The sequence below is a fragment of the Lissotriton helveticus genome, chromosome 9 (assembly GCF_964261635.1).
Source record: "Lissotriton helveticus chromosome 9, aLisHel1.1, whole genome shotgun sequence".
Classification (NCBI taxonomy): domain Eukaryota; kingdom Metazoa; phylum Chordata; class Amphibia; order Caudata; family Salamandridae; genus Lissotriton; species Lissotriton helveticus.
Genome location: NC_136070.1, coordinates 978085809 through 978104269, shown reverse-complemented (window position 1 = coordinate 978104269; position 18461 = coordinate 978085809). Strand labels below are relative to the sequence as shown.

At 49.2% G+C, this 18461-nt stretch overlaps 1 protein-coding gene across 7 annotated transcripts in view; it reads right to left on the bottom strand.

Moving 5' to 3' along the window:
• The window catches only part of DCAF1 (DDB1 and CUL4 associated factor 1), a 928365-nt gene that overhangs the window by 579976 nt on the left and 329928 nt on the right, over positions 1-18461 (bottom strand). For all 7 annotated transcript variants that reach the window (XM_078661275.1, XM_078661278.1, XM_078661277.1 and 4 more), the window contains one exon: positions 10631-10800. In XM_078661275.1, the coding sequence (XP_078517401.1) occupies positions 10631-10800 (170 nt within the window). The remainder of the gene's footprint in view (positions 1-10630; positions 10801-18461) is intronic.

The following is an 18461-nucleotide window of genomic DNA, read 5'->3' as shown; positions in this document are numbered from 1 at the left end:
ATTCTGGGCAAATCACTTAATCTCCCCGTGCCTAAAATGAAAGTGTGTCCTCATGTAAAAAACGTAACTTGTGCTATGTAAAGCGCTCTGATACCTGATTCGGTTCGGGTCTAGTTCGCGCTATATAAAACTCCACAAAAAAAAAAAAAGGAGGACTAGATGCCACTGCTCAATCTCCATGCATGGAAGTACAGAGTGTTGATGCCCAGGTGCAAGACCCTGCCCCGATTCTAAAACAGTAGATAATTCCAAAGTGGCAGACTGATCAGAGAGCGGAGACTCAGGCCCAGAAGTTTGGTATAGTGCATCAGCCTAGCACAATCCAGAGCCACTAGGAAGTCTTGGGTTCAATAAGTCTTAATTTTTTTCAGAACTAGAGTCAAGAGAGGTAGAGACGGAAAGAGATACCGGAGCCCTAAGCTTCACTCTAAGCCGGACAGGCCTCTCAGAGTGCCTTCTTGGGGACTGTAGGGTGCCGAAATGCGGACATTATGTGTTTTTGGTGGTGGTAAAAAGAATGAACCAGTGTTCTCTTCATTGTTGAAAAACACCTTACACCACCTACAGATGTAACTGAGATTCATGATTGGCTAGGTGTCGACAAGAGAGTTTGTCTACCCTGACGTTTAGAGATCCCGCCAAGTGCTTCATCACTGCAGAAATGCCCCGGCGAGATAGCCATTTCCAGGGGACTGGAGCCTCCTGGCACAGGACCCAAGCCCCACTCCACCATGCTTGTTGCAGTACCACTTGGCGGTAGTGTTGTCAGTGAGAACCTGTACTAGCCTTCCCTGATAAAAATTACAAAGGTCTCTAATGGCAAGCGAATAGCCGGCAACTCCAACAAATTGAAATAGGGGTGGGTTTCTGCTGGAGACCAGAGTCTTCTGATCTCTATCGCTCTTAGATGACTTCCTCAGCCAAGTAGTGATGCATCGGTGACTACTGTCTTCTCTGAGTGGTGTAAGGAGAGGGGTCTGACACTAGCTCAATTGCAGTCTAGCAGCCACCACTACAGATCTTATGCAGTCTCCTCTGAAATCTGTGTGGTATTAAATAGGACCTTCTAGTGCTGTGCCCACTGGGATTTCAGGTTGCATTGCAGGGGCCATTCGGCGTGGCTGACTGGTAGAAGGCCAGAGGACCAAGTCCCAGCAGCCATAAATGCCACCTTCACTGACATTCAGAACTGAGGATCAAACATCAAGATAATTTCCCGAATGGCATGGACTCTCCTCTCTGGAGACAATACAAAAAACTGCAGCATATTGACGATGGCTCGGATAAATAGGAACATCTTCCAATGGGGCAGGTGAGACGAACAGGTTGATAGCGAACCCAAATGATGTTGTGGAGTTTCGCAGTCTAGTGGTGATCCATGACTGCCTGTGGCATTGAGGTATGGGAAGGCTGATACAGCCAAACTTGGAACATGTCCTGCAACTACCACCATCACTTTCGAGTACACCCTAGGGTCACTGTTGAGAGCAAATGGGAGCAAAGCAAACTGAAAATAATCTTGGCCCACTGTGAACTGCTGGTAACTTCTGTGGGTCTACAGGATGGGAAATACACATTCTGCATGTCCAACGCCACCGTCCAGTCACTGGGATCAAGGGCAGACAAAACCTGGGCCAGCATAAGCATTTTGAGTTTGACTTTCTACAGGAAGGCGTTGAGAAGGCAAAGATCTAATATGAGACAGACTCTGTCTTTCTTCCGCAACAGGAAATAGAGGGAGTAACACCCAATCCCTACTTCTGATGCAAGGATGTTGGTATGGTTCAGAAGTATGGCAGAGGTGGAAGAAATGGGAGGGCATGGCCCCTTTTGACACTTTGGAGGACTAATGAGTCCAAAGTGATAGCTTGCCACCTTTAGAGAAAATATTTGATTCTGCCTTCTACAGGGTAGGTGTGTTGAGGACTCACTAGAGTGGTTTTGCAGTTGTGGTTGTAGGAGAAGCAAGGAACTGAGCTGCACATTGCCTCTGATGTTCTGCATGTTGTCACTGGGAGCCATGGCCTCAACCATGAAATGGCTGACATGATTGTTGTGGTGGCAGCGGGACATGGCATTGGTGGTATTGTAAACCCGTATTATATCCATGAAAGAGGTGAACCTCCTGAAGAAATTGCCTTGTAGTGACAGATAGCCCCAGGGAACCCTTTGTTGCATGACTTTCCTGAAATTGCTCCACGGCAGAGTACACTTTCTCAACTAGACTTGAGAGACATTAAATGGCATGTCCATTAAAGATGCTTGGACTTCCCCGGAGCTGTAGACCTCTTTCAGGCATGGTGCCAAAGCACCACACTCGTGCCCATTCCTTAATCTAAGTAGTTGTGTCAAGGCCAGACCTACTAATGAACTTTGCCACATCCCTGGAATCCTATACCGTTTGGGCTGAAGATGCCCGTAGGTCCTCCAGAACTGCTAACAGAATTTGACAGACTGTATCTCATGACTGTAGTGGTCTAGGTGGCAGCTGGCATTGACCAATCACAAAGCCGGAGTAGCAGACGAGAACATGCACTTGTCAAATGTCTCCATGAATTTAGACTCGCCGTCAGCAGGTCAGAGGAAAGGCATTAGGGTTGCCTCGACCAACAAACTCTGGTGTTGGGTCAAGATCGCACAATGCCAGTCTGTGGTGGGGAGCTACTTGCCTGTTAATTGGGGGCCCAGAGACAGGCTTTGTCTAAGTGCCCAAGAGTGTATCCATTAAGGCTTAGTTAAAATAATAAGAAGTTCAGTAGGTGCCTGGTCAGGTTGTACAATCTCCATTAGAATGTTTGTTTTGATCTCCATTGTAGAGAGCTGTAGGGCAAGGACCGCTGCAAAACCATAGCAAAATAAGCACTCTTCACAGTGGCAGGACATGGGGAAAGACTCGTCCAGTGTCCAGGACGGTGTGCAGTAATTTCGGCATACCAATTATCCTGGATATATTGTGGGGTGAATTCCTCCCTCTCATCATAATCATTGTTGTCAGAATCTGAGCCAAAGAGCAGATGTAAAGTATGAGCTCCGCCTGAGATAAAAGTACGGTATCAGAGTCAGAAGGATTGGCTGGAGGCTATGCTTCGGTGGGATCAGTACAAAGCCAACTTGGAATCACATACCAGTATACTTCTACTAGCAGCAACGGTATCAATGTGGTAAGAACCAGCATGGGGAATGGCACAGGGAACATTGTCTGCACCAAAGTCAGTGCAGAACCTGAAGCTGAGAGTTATGGACAGTGTGTGACCATGACTTGAGGCCTCTGCTGATCCGTGGGGTCCAAAGGCGAGCCAGTAAAACCAGAACTGTGCCAAATATGCAAAGCATTGGCTCCCTAACAGTCTCCATTTGCTGCAACGTCATGGACAGGCTCCGTAATTTGGGTTGCCATCAGGAACAAACTCTGATTCAGCTCTTCAGGAGTGTGAGAGAGAGAGACCAAAAGACAAGCTGATATCCTTACATCCTTTCTCGAGTTCGAAAGCAGCATGAAGAGTCTGATTCCTACTTTGAATTCTTATGCTTCTTTTTGACTTTGCCAACTAGTCAGACGAGGATTTGCCGCAGTAATGGGACCTTCCTTTCAACTTTGACCAATCTCAGCGTGGAGTCTTCTGCTGTTTGGCCATGTGGAGTTTCGCCTCATGGTCAAGTATGGCGTTTAGGTCTATCATGGTGCAGTCATCGCAGGCTCTGGGGTTATGCTCCAACCCAGGGCAGTCCTTGTAGGGGTATGTCACAGATTGAATATGCTACTTACCAGTATGCATCTGTTCTTGGCATGTAGGGCTGCTAACATTCATATCTTAGCATTAGATCGCCGCCTAGTGTTGGGTCCGGATGATCGCACATTGTTGTCCTGGAAGAGTCTTCGAAGTATCCTGAGATGGGTGGCTCCTCCCCTGGACTACAGTGCGCATGGGCATCGGCTCCATCCCCAGATTGTTTTTCGCCATTGTGGCAGAAGATGGAGTGAAAAGTGTAAAGGATGTCCATGCTAATGAATAAATACAATAGTATATCTGCAGCTGCGACAGGCACCGGGGAGGAGGGCGGGCGATATGAATGTTAGCAGCCCTACATGCCAAGAACAGATGCATACTGGTAAGTAGCATATTCAGTTCGAGGCATGTGGGCTGCTAAATTCATATCTTAGCATAGAATACATAGCAGTCCCTCCATCAGCGGCGGTTGCCTGTGCCAGCTGCAGAAACCTGAAAAAGTGTTTTGAGAACAGCCTGTCCTACAGCAGCTTGCTGCTTGGAATGTACATCAACACAGTAGTGTTTTGTAAAGGTATGTGGTGTAACCCACGTGGCTGCTCTGCAAATATCCTCTAAAGGAATGTTCCCTAGGAAAGCCATGGATGCCCCCAATTTGCGTGTGGAGTGCGCCCTTGGGGGTATTGTTAAAGTGCGCTTGGCCTTTTGATAACATATCTGGATGCACTTAACAATCCACCTGGCTATTCCTGCTTTGGAAATAGGGTTGCCTTTGTGTTGTGGTGCGAAGGCAACAAAGAGTTGTTTTGTCTTTCTAAAGGGTTGTGTCCTGTCTATGTAGTACATCAACGCCCTCCGTACATCTAAGGTATGGAGCATTCTTTCTGCCACCGTTTGTGGGTTTTGAAAGAATGCTGGCAAGTCAATAGTTTGGTTGAGATGAAACTGTGACACCACCTTCGGAAGGAATTTGGGGTTAGTGCGTAGCACTACCCTATTTGGATGAATCTGAATGAATGGCTCTTGGATTGTGAGCGCTTGTAGCTCACTAACACGCCTCAGCGACGTAATAGCTATTAGGAAAGCCACTTTCCACGTTAGGAACTGGAGTTCACACGAGTGCAGTGGCTCAAAAGGTGGTCCCATCAGTCTGGTGAGGACCACATTGAGGTTCCACACCGGAGCTGGTGGTGTTCTTGGGGGAATGACTCGTTTCAGGCCTTCAAGAAAGGCTTTAATGGCAGGCACTCTGAAGACAGAGAGGTGCTGCCTGTTCTGAAGGTAAGCCGCTATGGCGGATAGATGTATCCGAATGGAAGTGTACGCTAGATTGCACTTGTAAAGATGCAACAGATAGCAAATGATGTCAGGGATAGATGCATCTAGCGGGTTGATGTCATTGGCAGTACAGTAAATGACAAAACGCTTCCATTTCGCAGCATAGCATGCTCTGGTAGTTGGCTTCCTTGCCTCCTTGATGATGTCCATGCATTCTGGAGGTAGGTTAAGGTATCCAAACTCAAGGACTTCAGGAGCCAGATCGCCAGGTTGAGCTGTTGCGGATCTGGATGCTGAATTTCTCCATGGTTCTGCGTTAAAAGACTGGGCGTGAGGCGCAGTCTTTGATGCGGCACCACTGATAGTTCGAGGAACGTGGTGTACCATGCTTGGCGCGCCCACGTTGGAGCAACTAGGATGAGAGTCATCGCGTGCTGCCTTAGCTTTCTTGCGACCAGCGGTATCAGAGGGGCTGGCGGAAAAGCGTACGCAAATTTGCCTGACCAGTTCATCCATATCGCATTCCCCTGCGACTGTGGGTGAGGGAACCTGGCGGCAAAGTGTTGGCATTTTGCGTTTTCTTTTGTGGCAAACAGGTCTATCTCCGGATGACCCCACTGCTGGAAGTACGGGTGGAGGACAGATGGGTGTATCTCCCACTCGTGCATTTGATGGCTGTACCTGCTGAGCAGATCCGCCATCTGGTTGTCCTTCCCTGGGAGGTGTTCTGCCATGAGGAAAATGTTCCTCTGAATGGCCCACTTCCACATGCTCTGAGCCAGATGAGACAGCTGTGGCGAGTGGGTGCCTCCCTGCTTTTGAATGTAGTACATCGCGGTCATGTTGTCCGTCCGGACTAACACTACCTTGTTGCACAGATGTACAATGAAGGACTTGATCGCCATGAAGATTGCCATCAGTTCCAGATAGTTGATGTGCATCTTTTGTTGCTGCGTCGTCCATAGTCCCTGCACTGTGTAATTGAGCAGATGAGCTCCCCATCCCTGGAGAGATGCGTCCGTTGTCAGGGTAATCTGCGGCACAGGCTCTTGGAACAGTCGGCCCTTGCAAAGGTTGTGTGGAGTCCACCAATGCAGAGAGTCGTATGCCCGACTGGTAACCAACACTAGGTCTGTCAATTGCCCTTGAGCCTGTGTCCACTGATTCGCTAAGCACTCCTGGAGCGGGCGCATATGTAACCGTGCGTGAGGGACTATGAAGATGCAGGAGGCCATCATGCCTATCAACTGCATGAACACTCTCGCTGGAAGCGAGTGTTGTGGTCTGAACTTTTGGATTAGAGACTGCATGCTGTCTATCCTGACTTGGTTTGGCTGAGCCATGGCCGTCAGGGTGTTGATCGTCGCACCTAGGAACTGCCGGACATGTGCTGGTTGTAGATGCGACTTTGGGTAGTTCAGCGAGAAACCCAGATTGTGAAGAAGGTGAATTGTAGCCGACATGTCCGCGGCGCACTGTTGCTCCGACTTGGCTTGCACGAGCCAGTCGTCTAGGTAGGGGTAGACATGGATGTTCTGCCTCCTGAGGTGCGCTGCTACTGTCGCCAGACACTTGGTAAACACCCTTGGGGCTGTGGTGACTCCGAAGGGTAGCACCTTGAACTGGTAATGCTTGCCTTGAATAGTGAACCTGAGGTATTTCCTGTGGGACGGGTGTAGTGGAATGTGGAAATAAGCATCCTTGAGATCTAAGGTTGCTAAGAAGTCCCCTTGGTTCAGCAAGGGAAGAATCTGTTGGAGAGTGAGCATGTGGAAATGTTCTGATAGTATGTACATGTTGAGGGGACGTAGATCTAGAATGGGTCTGAGAGATCCGTCCTTCTTCGGAATAAGGAAGTACAGGGAATACACCCCTGTACCTTCTTCTCCCACCGGCACGAGCTCGATTGCGCCTTTTTGCAGCATCACCACTACCTCCTGCTGCAATAAGAGCAAGTGCTCTGCGGACATAGGTCTTTGCCTTGGCGGGATGTTGGGTGGAGTGGATTTCAACTCTAGGCAATAACCATACTGGATTAGTTGTCGCACCCACCTGTCTGTGGTGATGTTTTGCCAGACGGGCAGGAACTGCTGCCGTCTCCCCCCGACGGGTGTTAAGTGGTCGGGGGGCAGTGACAGAGTCACTGTTTGCTTGGGGTAGAGGAGCGGGAGCTGTTGTTTCCTCTGCCGCGACCTCTGTTGCTGTTGTTTCTGTAACCTCCCTTGTTCTGTTTCGTGAACGAGGATGGTGCTCCACCTTTTAAGAACTGAGATTGTTGACCCATTTGTCCTCTGGTGACTCCACGTGCACCTGAGCGACGAAAATTGCTGCCACGAAACTGTTGTGACTGTAGGGCCCCCATGGACTTAGCAGTCTCTGTGTCCTTTTTTATTTTCTCTAGGGTGGTGTCAACATCTGGACCAAACAGACTATCAGGATTGACTGGCTGATTAAGAATGGTTGTCTGAATATCCTGTTTAAACCCTGAGATGCGTAGCCACGCCTGTCGTCTCAGCATAACGCTAGTGTTGATAGCTCTAGCAGCTGTGTCTGCTGCGTCAAGGGCACACTTGATAGCTGCGTTTGAGATTAGCTTCCCTTCCTCAATAAGCAGTTTAGTGCCTTCTTGGAACTGTGGAGGCAGGTGTTGTATAATCTGTTCTAGGGTGTCGTAGTGCGCCCTATCGTAACGCGCTAAGAGCGCCTGTGTATTGGCAATGCGCCAAAAGTTTGATGCCTGCGCAGCTACTCTTTTGCCCCCTGCCTCTAGCACTTTAGACTCCTTATCCGGGGGAGGAGCTTCACCCGTGGTTTGGGAGTTGGCACGTTTCCTGGCATTGGCGACCACAAGAGAGTCCAGTGGCAACTGTCCCCGAATGTATGCGGGGTCTGCAGGTGCAGGTCTGTACTTTTTTTCAATACGTGGATTGACCACTCTTGCTCTTGTAGGCTCCTTAAAAATGTCCCCAGCATGCTTGAGGACTCCTTTAAGCATAGGCAGAGTCTTTACTGTCCTTTCAGAGACTGAAAATGTGTCGAAAAGGAAGTCTTCCTCAACCGGGTCCGCATGCATGTCCACATCATGATTGGCTGCGGCCCTTTCGAGTAGTGCATGAAAACCTGCTGAATCCTCAGTTGGGGATGCACGTGCATTAAAGAGCTGCGGGTCCTGCCCCTATGAATCCTGTTGTGCATCAGGTTCATTGATAGGGAAATTGTATTGCTCGTCCTCATCATACCCCTCACCCGCAGAGTGTTCTGGTGAGGGAGTAGGGCTCCGTCTCGGAGGAGGCTGGATAGGTTCCATGAGGCCTGAAGCATCAAGGGGCACCTTCTTCTTCTTCAGTGGGATGACATATGAGTCCACTGACTCCGAAGTGATTTTCCTCTTATAGAGGGTCAGTTTTCCTGTGTCAGCGTCGATGAAACGCTCTGAATCTTCCTCAGAGTCGAGTACCCGACGTGGAAGAGGGCCAGCCGGTGAAGAAATCACCTGTTTCGGTGCCGATTTGGTGGAAAAGGCCTTCGGCGCCTCCTTCGGCGGCAAAATAAAGAGAAGTTTCCCAGAAGGTTTTGCTGGATTGTCCTTTTGCGGCTGCGGCGATGGTATCGGAGCCGACGGAGCAGAGGCCTTCTCCCTGATTCGCTTTAGTGATTCGGCGATGAGGGATGTCTCACTCACAGTTTGTTTTGGCGCCGTCGAGGATGCTCTGATCTTTCCCTCGGATCCGACGTCTTTGTGGGCCTTGTGCGCTTTGGGCGCGGATCCCGTCGTCACTGACCCCGATTCCTGGGACCGGGGCGTCGATGTGCCAGTCTTCGATCCGTGCGCTTGCGTAGCCTCCTTGGAGCTGGCTTTGGCGTGCTTGGACGGCGGCGCAGCTGTCGATCCGTGCCGACCATCTTTCTTAGAGGACCCCTCCTCTGGCGTCGATTTCGATTTTGCAGCGGCGGAATCGACGGACTTTTTCGACTTCTGCGGACCGGAGGTCGACGGAGTCGATGGAGTAGCGGGCACAGTCGTTTCCGCCGGTACGGCAGCCATCTTAGGGACACTCGAGTCCTTAAGTTTCGGTTTCGTTTTCGGGTCGGCCATCTTAGGTGTTGTCGATCCCGATGGTTTTGGTTTTGGTTTCGAAACAGTCTGCTCGGCAAGTAAGTCCGTGGCCGGGCCAGAAGGCAGGGCCGTGGCTTGCGGCAACGGGTCTTGGGTAAGGCCAACAGGCGATCCCGCGACCCGGTCGGTATCCTCGTAACCTTCAGGGCAGAGCTCGTCCCCCGAGCTATCTGCCGCGGCCCCATAAATCTGATCGTCGTCCCCTACCTCGTCGACGTATTCAAGGCCTTGATCCACGACTCCGTAGTCGTCTCCCGGATCCGCCTCGACCTCCGTCTCGGGTGGGGAGATTTGAAGATGATGACCCTGGTCCTCTTCTTCCTGGTCTCCGAAGATGTTCTCCGGATCCGGGGCCGCTTGTCTAGCTTCCATGCGCACCGCGCGCCGAAGCTTGAGAGTCTTCTTTGAGCGGAACTGTGCACATGCCTTGCACTTGCCGTCGTCGTGGTCAGGCGAAAGGCATTTGTTACAGACGGGGTGTAGATCGATGTGTGGGTACTTGGACCCACAAAGCGGGCAGTACTTAAACGGGCTCCGCTCCATGTCCGAAAAGTTTTGCAGTTGTGTTGCGATGAGAAGGCCTCAAAGTCCAGAAAGCGAAAGAAAACTCCGCTTATTCCGGCTCCAAGAGACGGAAGACTCGAGACCGTGCGCAAACAATACCGACGCAAAAAATCGAGGCCTTTTGGCCGTTAAAAGTAAGTTTTTTCTCGGTTTCGACAGAAAGACGTCGAGACCACATCCGAACCCAATGGCGGAAAAAAACAATCTGGGGATGGAGCCGATGCCCATGCGCACTGTAGTCCAGGGGAGGAGCCACCCATCTCAGGATACTTCGAAGACTCTTCCAGGACAACAATGTGCGATCATCCGGACCCAACACTAGGCGGCGATCTAATGCTAAGATATGAATTTAGCAGCCCACATGCCTCGAACATATGTTTGCTACAATGTTAAAACCCTGTTGTTCCAGGAAATTACATATTTCTCTAGGTACACTAGAAAAAAAAAAAAGCCCTCAAAGATGAGTGTGCTTCAGATCTTCACCTGAATGTGCAGAAAGAAAGGAACTAACTGACGATAGAGAGACTTGGTGCAGCTTATATGCGGCCCACTCGTCACTTCCAGAGTGGACCAACTTCAATACAGAGCCCACAGCGCTACCCAACAGTACACAGGAGTACTGCTTTTGAGTTTCCATATCAAGTCTGAAGCCTAGTGGAATACCATAAGGTGAAAAATCTGCAGTTAGAAGTATCCATCAGAACTCTACATTTTCAAGTGTTATCACAACATTTTCCGAAACCAGACTAGTTGCGGTCTAGAACTGAGAAACCCTCATAAAAGCAAGCTTTCCTAATTCTTTGATAAAACCAACATTTGTAACTCTCTGCTTTCCACATGCCTCTCTACACACTACATATTATTTATCCTGCAATATGGATACCTTCTCATTCCGCACAAAACAGGAAACCGATCACCGGGCAGTGTTCTTTGCTTTGCATACCTGGCATAGTAAGTTTTCCAGTTAGAAGCAATGGAGATAAGCTGCAACATGAGCTGTACGCAGGACAGCTTCAGGAATACTTCGGCTGGCTCCCAGTATAACTGTGCTGGACCGTACTCTACCAGGAACTCAATCATTTCCACAATTTGCTCATGCGTATAAGAAGAAGCCTATGAGAAGAGATGTACTGAATTAGGATATGCTGCACCAGGTCTCAGAAGAGAATACATATTGTTAAGGAAAGGGAGTGTTCTAATGATAATCAGAAAGCTTTGCTCTATAAACAGACATAAAGGAAACAGAATTGCAATGAGACACTATTGAAAGAAAAGCAAGTCCAGTGAAGATATTTGTGGCAGACTGCAGGCTTCTACAAAGGAAAAAAGAGGGCCGGGAGGAGATTTAAAGACTGGAGGGGAGAGAAGAATTGAGGGCTCAGAATATGAGGAGCAAGACAACATGAGAGCCAGGCATGGTAAAGGAAAGAATGAGGAAGAAAGAGGACTCTACAGAAGAGAAGAACAACTCTGGCAGGGAAAATAGGCAGACAGAACATGCGACAACAAAGTCTTGAGACAATAACATTCAGCTTTGCTCCTAGATCTCTGGTAGGCGAGAACATGTAGAGGCCCTTCTGTAGGGTTGTATGCTATATGTCATACATATGCCGAAAAACATCTCTGCAACAAGAACAATTCTTAAATGAAAAAGTGTCACACTTGTAAAAAAATATTCTCTAAAATAGAAAATCTTTCCAGAGGCATATGCAGATATATTTCTCGAAGTGAAAAAGAGGGTCTTTTGAAACCAGTTAAAAAAAAATCCAAATGCTTATCATTTGGTTAAAGAGCCAACATGCTTTTTCTAAATGTACTGAAACCCACATAATCTCCACCCTTCTACACAATCGTATGATGATCTGTTGAAAGCAGAATTCAACCCAGTGATACCTATAACGTTATATTATCTGCATTTGTTTAGTCATCAATTCTCATTCATATGGGATCATAGTCCTGTGGGCTGTTAAGGATGTAACCAAACAGTGCAGGTTACGTAAAGATCCAAGACTTAATAATAGTTCCCACCTCTAAGATTGTGTCCTGTTCAACATGTGAGGTGAAGGATAACTACTAGATTCAAATGCAGGACACACCATAAGTAGCTGTCTTAGACGGTGGGTACCCGTCACACAGCCATGATTTCAGAGGAGGGGGGATTGGGGGTAGTACTTGAGGCCTGTAACATTTGCTTAAGAATCACTCAGATCAGTGGATAGCTAGTTAGCCCGTCCATGGAGTTGCTGGCAACGTGGTGTGTTTCAATTGTGTTTGACATGTCTCAGATGTTCTGTGTAATGCAATTTTGATTGTAATGAAAGACATTCAAAAATGAAACTGATGGCCTGGCTTTCCCCAGACCAAAAACATCTGGTAAGTTTTAGGGAACCCAATGACGTTTCGGCTAACAGTATTGTGGGTACATAGGGACTCTGTTGGACAATCGTTGAGGAGCAGGAAAGAGAATTTTTTCAGAATTATTTAAAGCCCGTATGACAATACATGACACTTTCAATCTCGGAAATGTTATGGTAAAGCAACCCATGAATCCCAAACCAGCTCAAACTGCTGGAGGGATGAGGCAAGTAATGCCAACAGCAGGCATTTGTACTGGTAAGGTAGGGGGACAACAACAAACAGGGCTGGATTGGGACAGAGTGAGAGAAGATGCTGGGATATTGCTAAGTGACTTCTTGGGAATCTACGACTGACTTTGATCTTATGGTACCTATCACGATCTGAAACCTCAATAACAAAGATATAGATATAGATATAGATATAGATATAGATATAGATATAGATATAGATATAGATATAGATATAGATATAGATAGATATATATATATAATTCAGTTGCAGAACCCGTTTTCGGAAGGAACCACACCGGACATCAAAGAAGGCTCTATTCATTAAATAGCAGCTTGCCAGCAGAGGGTATTTCAGGCGAGTAGTATAGCACATCTTGCCAGACACGTTTCAGGAAAATTACATCCTTTCTTCAGTGGCTTGGGATGGCTGAGGGAAAGCGTTTACAGCACATGACTATCTTAAATACATTACTCCCGCCTCGATGGGCGTGGCCTCACGGCATCCTGGGAGATGTAGTCTGCGCATATTATTACCACAGTGGGTGCATTTCCCAGAGTCTCAATGTCCATAGCTCTGATGGCAGCTACAAAGCGGGGCAGAGAGTTTTCAAGTTTGAGCGCATGAACACTTATGGACATTGAGACTCTGGGAAATGCACCCACTGTGGTAATAATATGCGCAGACTACATCTCCCAGGATGCCGTGAGGCCACGCCCATCGGGGCGGGAGTAATGTATTTAAGATAGTCATGTTCTGTAAACGCTTTCCCTCAGCCATCCCAAGCCACTGAAGAAAGGATGTAATTTTCCTGAAACGCGTCTGGCAAGATGTGCTATACTACTCGCCTGAAATACCCTCTGCTGGCAAGCTGCTATTAAATGAATAGAGCCTTCTTTGATGTCCGGTGTGGTTCCTTCCGAAAACGGGTTCAGCAACTGAATTATTTTTAACGGCCTGGTCCCAGGCCGTGGGAGGCGCCCACTACTCCGGTGGGTCCGTGTCAGTGCCAACCGGTGCTGCAACGAGCGGAACGGACAAGACTGGCTTCTATGCAGGAAGAAGTCATTCAAGCTCTGATGGCAGCTACAAAGCGGGGCAGAGAGTTTTCAAGTTTGAGCGCATGAACACTTATGGATATTGAGACTCTGGGAAATGCACCCACTGTGGTAATAATATGCGCAGACTACATCTCCCAGGATGCCGTGAGGCCACGCCCATCGGGGCGGGAGTAATGTATTTAAGATAGTCATGTGCTGTAAATGCTTTCCCTCTGCCATCCCAAGCCACTGAAGAAAGGATGTAATTTTCCTAAAACGCGTCTGGCAAGATGTGCTATACTACTCGCCTGAAATACCCTCTGCTGGCAAGCTGCTATTAAATGAATAGAGCCTTCTTTGATGTCCGGTGTGGTTCCTTCCGAAAACGGGTTCTGCAACTGTATGTACTATGCACTAGGGAAGCAGACAGGCAGCCGCAATAACCAATCAGAAGGCACTGGACTCGCACCTCCCTCCCGCCTCGTTCTGACGCCGGTGGTTAGCGCCGTTTGTGCAGAGGGCGTGGAGGGTCCGAGCCAGCTGCTTCCTGGAGTCCACCTGCAGCGCTCTAGTTGTTGGGACGCTGGGGGGGATATAAGGCACCAGAATCTGCAGCCTCTCGTGGTAAGTGGGCAGTGGCAGTGTCCCTACCGCTTTTTAATGAATATGCTACTTACCAGTATGCATCTGTTCTTGGCATGTAGGGCTGCTAACATTCATATCTTTTGCATTAGATCGCCGCCTAATGTTGGGTCCGGATGATCGCACATTGTTGTCCTGGAAGAGTCTTCGAAGTATCCTGAGATAGGTGGCTCCTCCCCTGGACTATTTTTAAATACTTACTGAGCACTGGTGTGGAGGAGAGCGGGTCGCTGTACCCGCGCTGCTAATATCGCGCTATTGCTGGATTTTCTATAGATTCCATACTCTGCTCTGCTGAGGCACTAGGGAAGCAGACAGGCAGCCGCAATAACCAATCAGAAGGCACTGGACTCGCACCTCCCTCCCGCCTCGTTCTGACGCCGGTGGTTAGCGCCGTTTGTGCAGAGGGCGTGGAGGGTCCGAGCCAGCTGCTTCCTGGAGTCCACCTGCAGCGCTCTAGTTGTTGGGACGCTGGGGGGGATATAAGGCGGATGTTCCCTCGGCAGCGCAGCAGACGAGCGCAGCGGGCGCGACGAAGGCGCGCCGGAGTTGCGCCTGAGTTAAGCCCGTCTGCGCCCGTCCGCGGCCGACTGCGGCCCAGGGCCAGAACCCCTGGCCCTCCCTCAGCCCATATCAGTTGGAGCCGAGAGGATCTTTTTCTCCTCCGCCATGAGTATTTGGGACCCTGCTCACACAGCATGGAGGTAGGAAACAACATGGCCTGTAGCTACTGCAGCTTCGCCTTTTACACAGGGGAAGCCAAAGTTAGCGCCCAACACTCCCTGATATGTGGTCTGCTAAACGTACGTTCCCTACGTAAGCATTGCCTCGATATCCACGATCTACTCAGCGGGACGCAATGGGATCTACTTTTCCTTACGGAAACTTGGTTAGATCAAGATTCCATGCCAGAAATTATCGAAGCCATCCCAGAGGGCTACTGTCTACAAAGATTGGATAGAATAAGAGGGAGAGGGGGGGGCATAGCCATAGTTGCTAAACAGGAGTACCAATGTCAGCTGGAACGTACGAATATTGAGGGTAGTGAAGCTGGTGCCTTCTCTATCTCGATAAATGGCAACTTCACCTTGAAAGGCCTTTTGATCTATCGCCCCCCGGGCCCTTCGACAGCCTTTATTGAAAAGCTAGTGGAGGACGTTACAGAAGCTACACTAAGTACGGATAAATATCTAGTACTGGGCGATCTAAATTTACACCTAGACGCCCCCACGGACAAGGCAGCAAGTGACCTTTGTCTGACTATGGCAAGCCTGCAGTTCGAACAGAAGGTACAACACCCTACCCACAAGATGGGCCACCTTCTTGACCCACTTTTTGCAAATTGGAACCAGGTGGACGCTCAGACTCCCATCCCTATCCCATGGTCTGACCACCATCTCATCCCATTCACTATTGGGACACAGGGACCTTGTCGGGCCGACCCTCCTGCTGACAAACATCCTAGGCGAAGATGAGCGGCGTTCTCCCAAGCTCGTTTTAATCAGGCGCTAATTGCGAAGGGTCATCTCGGTGGTGTGGGGGTGGAAGAAATTAATTCTAACCTAGACCAACGTATCACGGAGGTCCTGGAGGCTCCACTTGGTGCGGCCAAAACGGGGGGTAGAGCTATGAGATCAGCTCCTTGGTTTAATGAGGACATGCGGGTGGCTAAAGCAGCTTGCAAACGGGCGGAGAGGCAATGGAGGATTGCCTATTCAACTCCCTCCAAAGCACAATACCTAGACTGCAGGCGCAACTACCATAAGCTGCTCAGAAAGGGTAAATCACTGTACTTCTGCACTAAGATTGCAGAAGCTGAACAGTCCACCAAGGAACTCTTTTCTATTTATAAATCTATTGCAGTAGGGAAGCCCGCTGTGATGCCCACGAAACTTTGCACTACGGAGGGCTGCGACCGTATTGCAGAATTCTTTGCTAACAAAGTTACTAACATCTATAACTCCTTTCCTCAGCGGGCAAACAACAGTCCCCCACACTGGGAGGCTATTAAAACCAAAGGAGAACGACAGCTTACCTCCTTCGCCACCCCCTCAACTGAAGAATTAATCCATATCTGCGGGTCGATAAAATCTGGTTCCCCAAGAGATCCGACGACTCCCAGTCGACTCAAGGGTAGCCTGCAAGTACTCGAACCCCATGTCCGCCACTTACTAGACACCTCTTTTAAATCCCAGAGTCTCCCCAAAGCTTGGAAGCAAGCAATTGTACTACCCCTACAGAAAAAGGCCAATGTGCATTTTGAAAAACTTGACAACCTTCGCCCGATTTCCATCCTGCCCTATATGGCTAAAGTGGCGGAAAAAATAGCCAACGTACAACTTATGCAGCACGTGGAGGAGGCTTCGCTACTCCACGACTCGCAATTTGGCTTCCGCCCCCGTCATTCGACGGAATCGGCACTTCTTGTGGCGGTTGAAGCACTACGACAGGGCGTGGATGAGGGCCAAACCATGGCTTTGATCTTGCTTGACCTGAGCGCAGCATTCGACACTGTAGCACATTCCACCTTGCTACAGTGTCTGAATGGAGGTGGGGTTACAGGCGCCGCGCTGGGCTGGATCGGGTCCTTCCTGTCTGACAGGTGCTTCCAGGTCAGGCTGGGTGAATGCTATTCGAGGGAGATTGAGTTGGGCCAGGGCGTGCCTCAGGGTTCGTCCCTGAGCCCAACCCTATTTAATATCTACGTCTCCCCCCTAGCGGCCATCGTGGAGAGACACGGTCTTCGCCTGGTGTCCTACGCCGACGACACGCAGTTGGTCGTCTCCCTATCGCGTGCACCCGGTCTTGCAGCGGACATCTTCAGGAACTGCATGCAAGATCTTGCAACCTGGATGTCCGCAAACTGTGTAAAACTGAACGGCAGCAAGACCGAGGTGCTCGTGGTGGGGGGAGGGCCTTCAGCTTGGTCGTCGGCGTGGTGGCCACCCTGCCTGGGTGATGTCCCTGCTCCTTGTCAGGAGGCCAGGAACCTTGGCGTGTGGCTGGATAGAGACCTTGCCTTTGGTCCCCAGGTTAGCCGGGTGACGGGGATGTGCTTCGGTGTCCTAAGAGCCTTAAGGAAAGTCTTAGACCTGCTTCCCATTTCTGCTCGAAGGACGCTGGTGCACGCCCTGGTCACCTCGCGACTTGACTATGGGAACTTGCTCTATCTGGGGGCCACGAAAAAGGTCATGGGCCGCCTTCAAGTGCTTCAAAACGCCGCGGCACGGCTTGTACTCAGGCTTCCCAGGAGACCACCCTCCATACCTGCTCTTCAAGCCCTCCATTGGCTTCCTATGGAGAAGAGGGTTGAGTTTAAAGCCCTCTCCACATGCCATCGTATTTTGAGCGGCAAAGCCCCTGAACCGCTTCAAAATCTGGTGACCCACTACGAGCCTACTCGCAAGTTACGGTCTTCTCAGACCGGACTACTAATGGTGCCCAGGATAAGGAAGGCCCGCATGGGAGGGAGATCTTTTAGATTTCTCGCTCCCAGATGCTGGAATGTTCTGCCTCCAGAACTGCGACTTGAACCTTCGGAAACCCTGTTCAGGAAAAAGCTTAAAACTCACCTTTTCAGCAGGTAGCCTTTAATGGGAGGGGGGGCGGCCACTTTCACTTACTACAGCGCGGGGACACGCCAGTGGCGTCACCAGGCGCTCTACAAATGCCCAAATAAATAATGTATGTATGTATATATATATATATATATATATATATATATATATATATATATATATATATATATATATATATATATATATATATATATATATATATATATATATATATATATATATATATATATATATATATATCCATATATCTATATCTATATCTATATCTATATATATCTATATATATATATATATATATCCAAACACTTCAGATGAGCCCGCGGTGGGAAACAGCAACAAGTCGGAAATTTGGATCCATTTCAATCAGGATCAGATGCAGCATGAGACGCACTCCGGCACAGGCATCTCTCCTGTTCCTTGCCAAACCGGTTTCGGGATGTCCTCCCTTTGTCAATGGCAGCTGTTCACTCGAAGAACCTGGTGTGCACTTTCATACTTAAGAGCCTGCCCCAGTGGGCGTGTCCAAAAAGGAATTGTGGTTCTTGTAGTGCTTACAATAATTCCTCAGGTGAGTAGGTTCTGCGTGGCAGCAAAGTTAATTATAAAAGTTATTAAAACCCTTGTGGGCTGATGCATTGTGGCGTAGGGCATCCTGCTGTGTTTTGTCATCTGGTCACAGGACTTCGACCTCCCGAAGAGATGACACCGCTTGGCACCAATCACGGGTCCGCCCTGGGGCGGCATACTTCATTCCTGCGGCTGGACTCAGGCCGCAAAACATCCAAACACTTCAGATGAGCCCTCGGTGGGAAACAGCAACAAGTCGGAAATTTGGATCCATTTCAATCAGGATCACTCCGGCACAGGCATCTTTCCTGTTCCTTGCCAAACCGGTTTCAGGATGTCCTCCCTTTGTCAATGGCAGCTG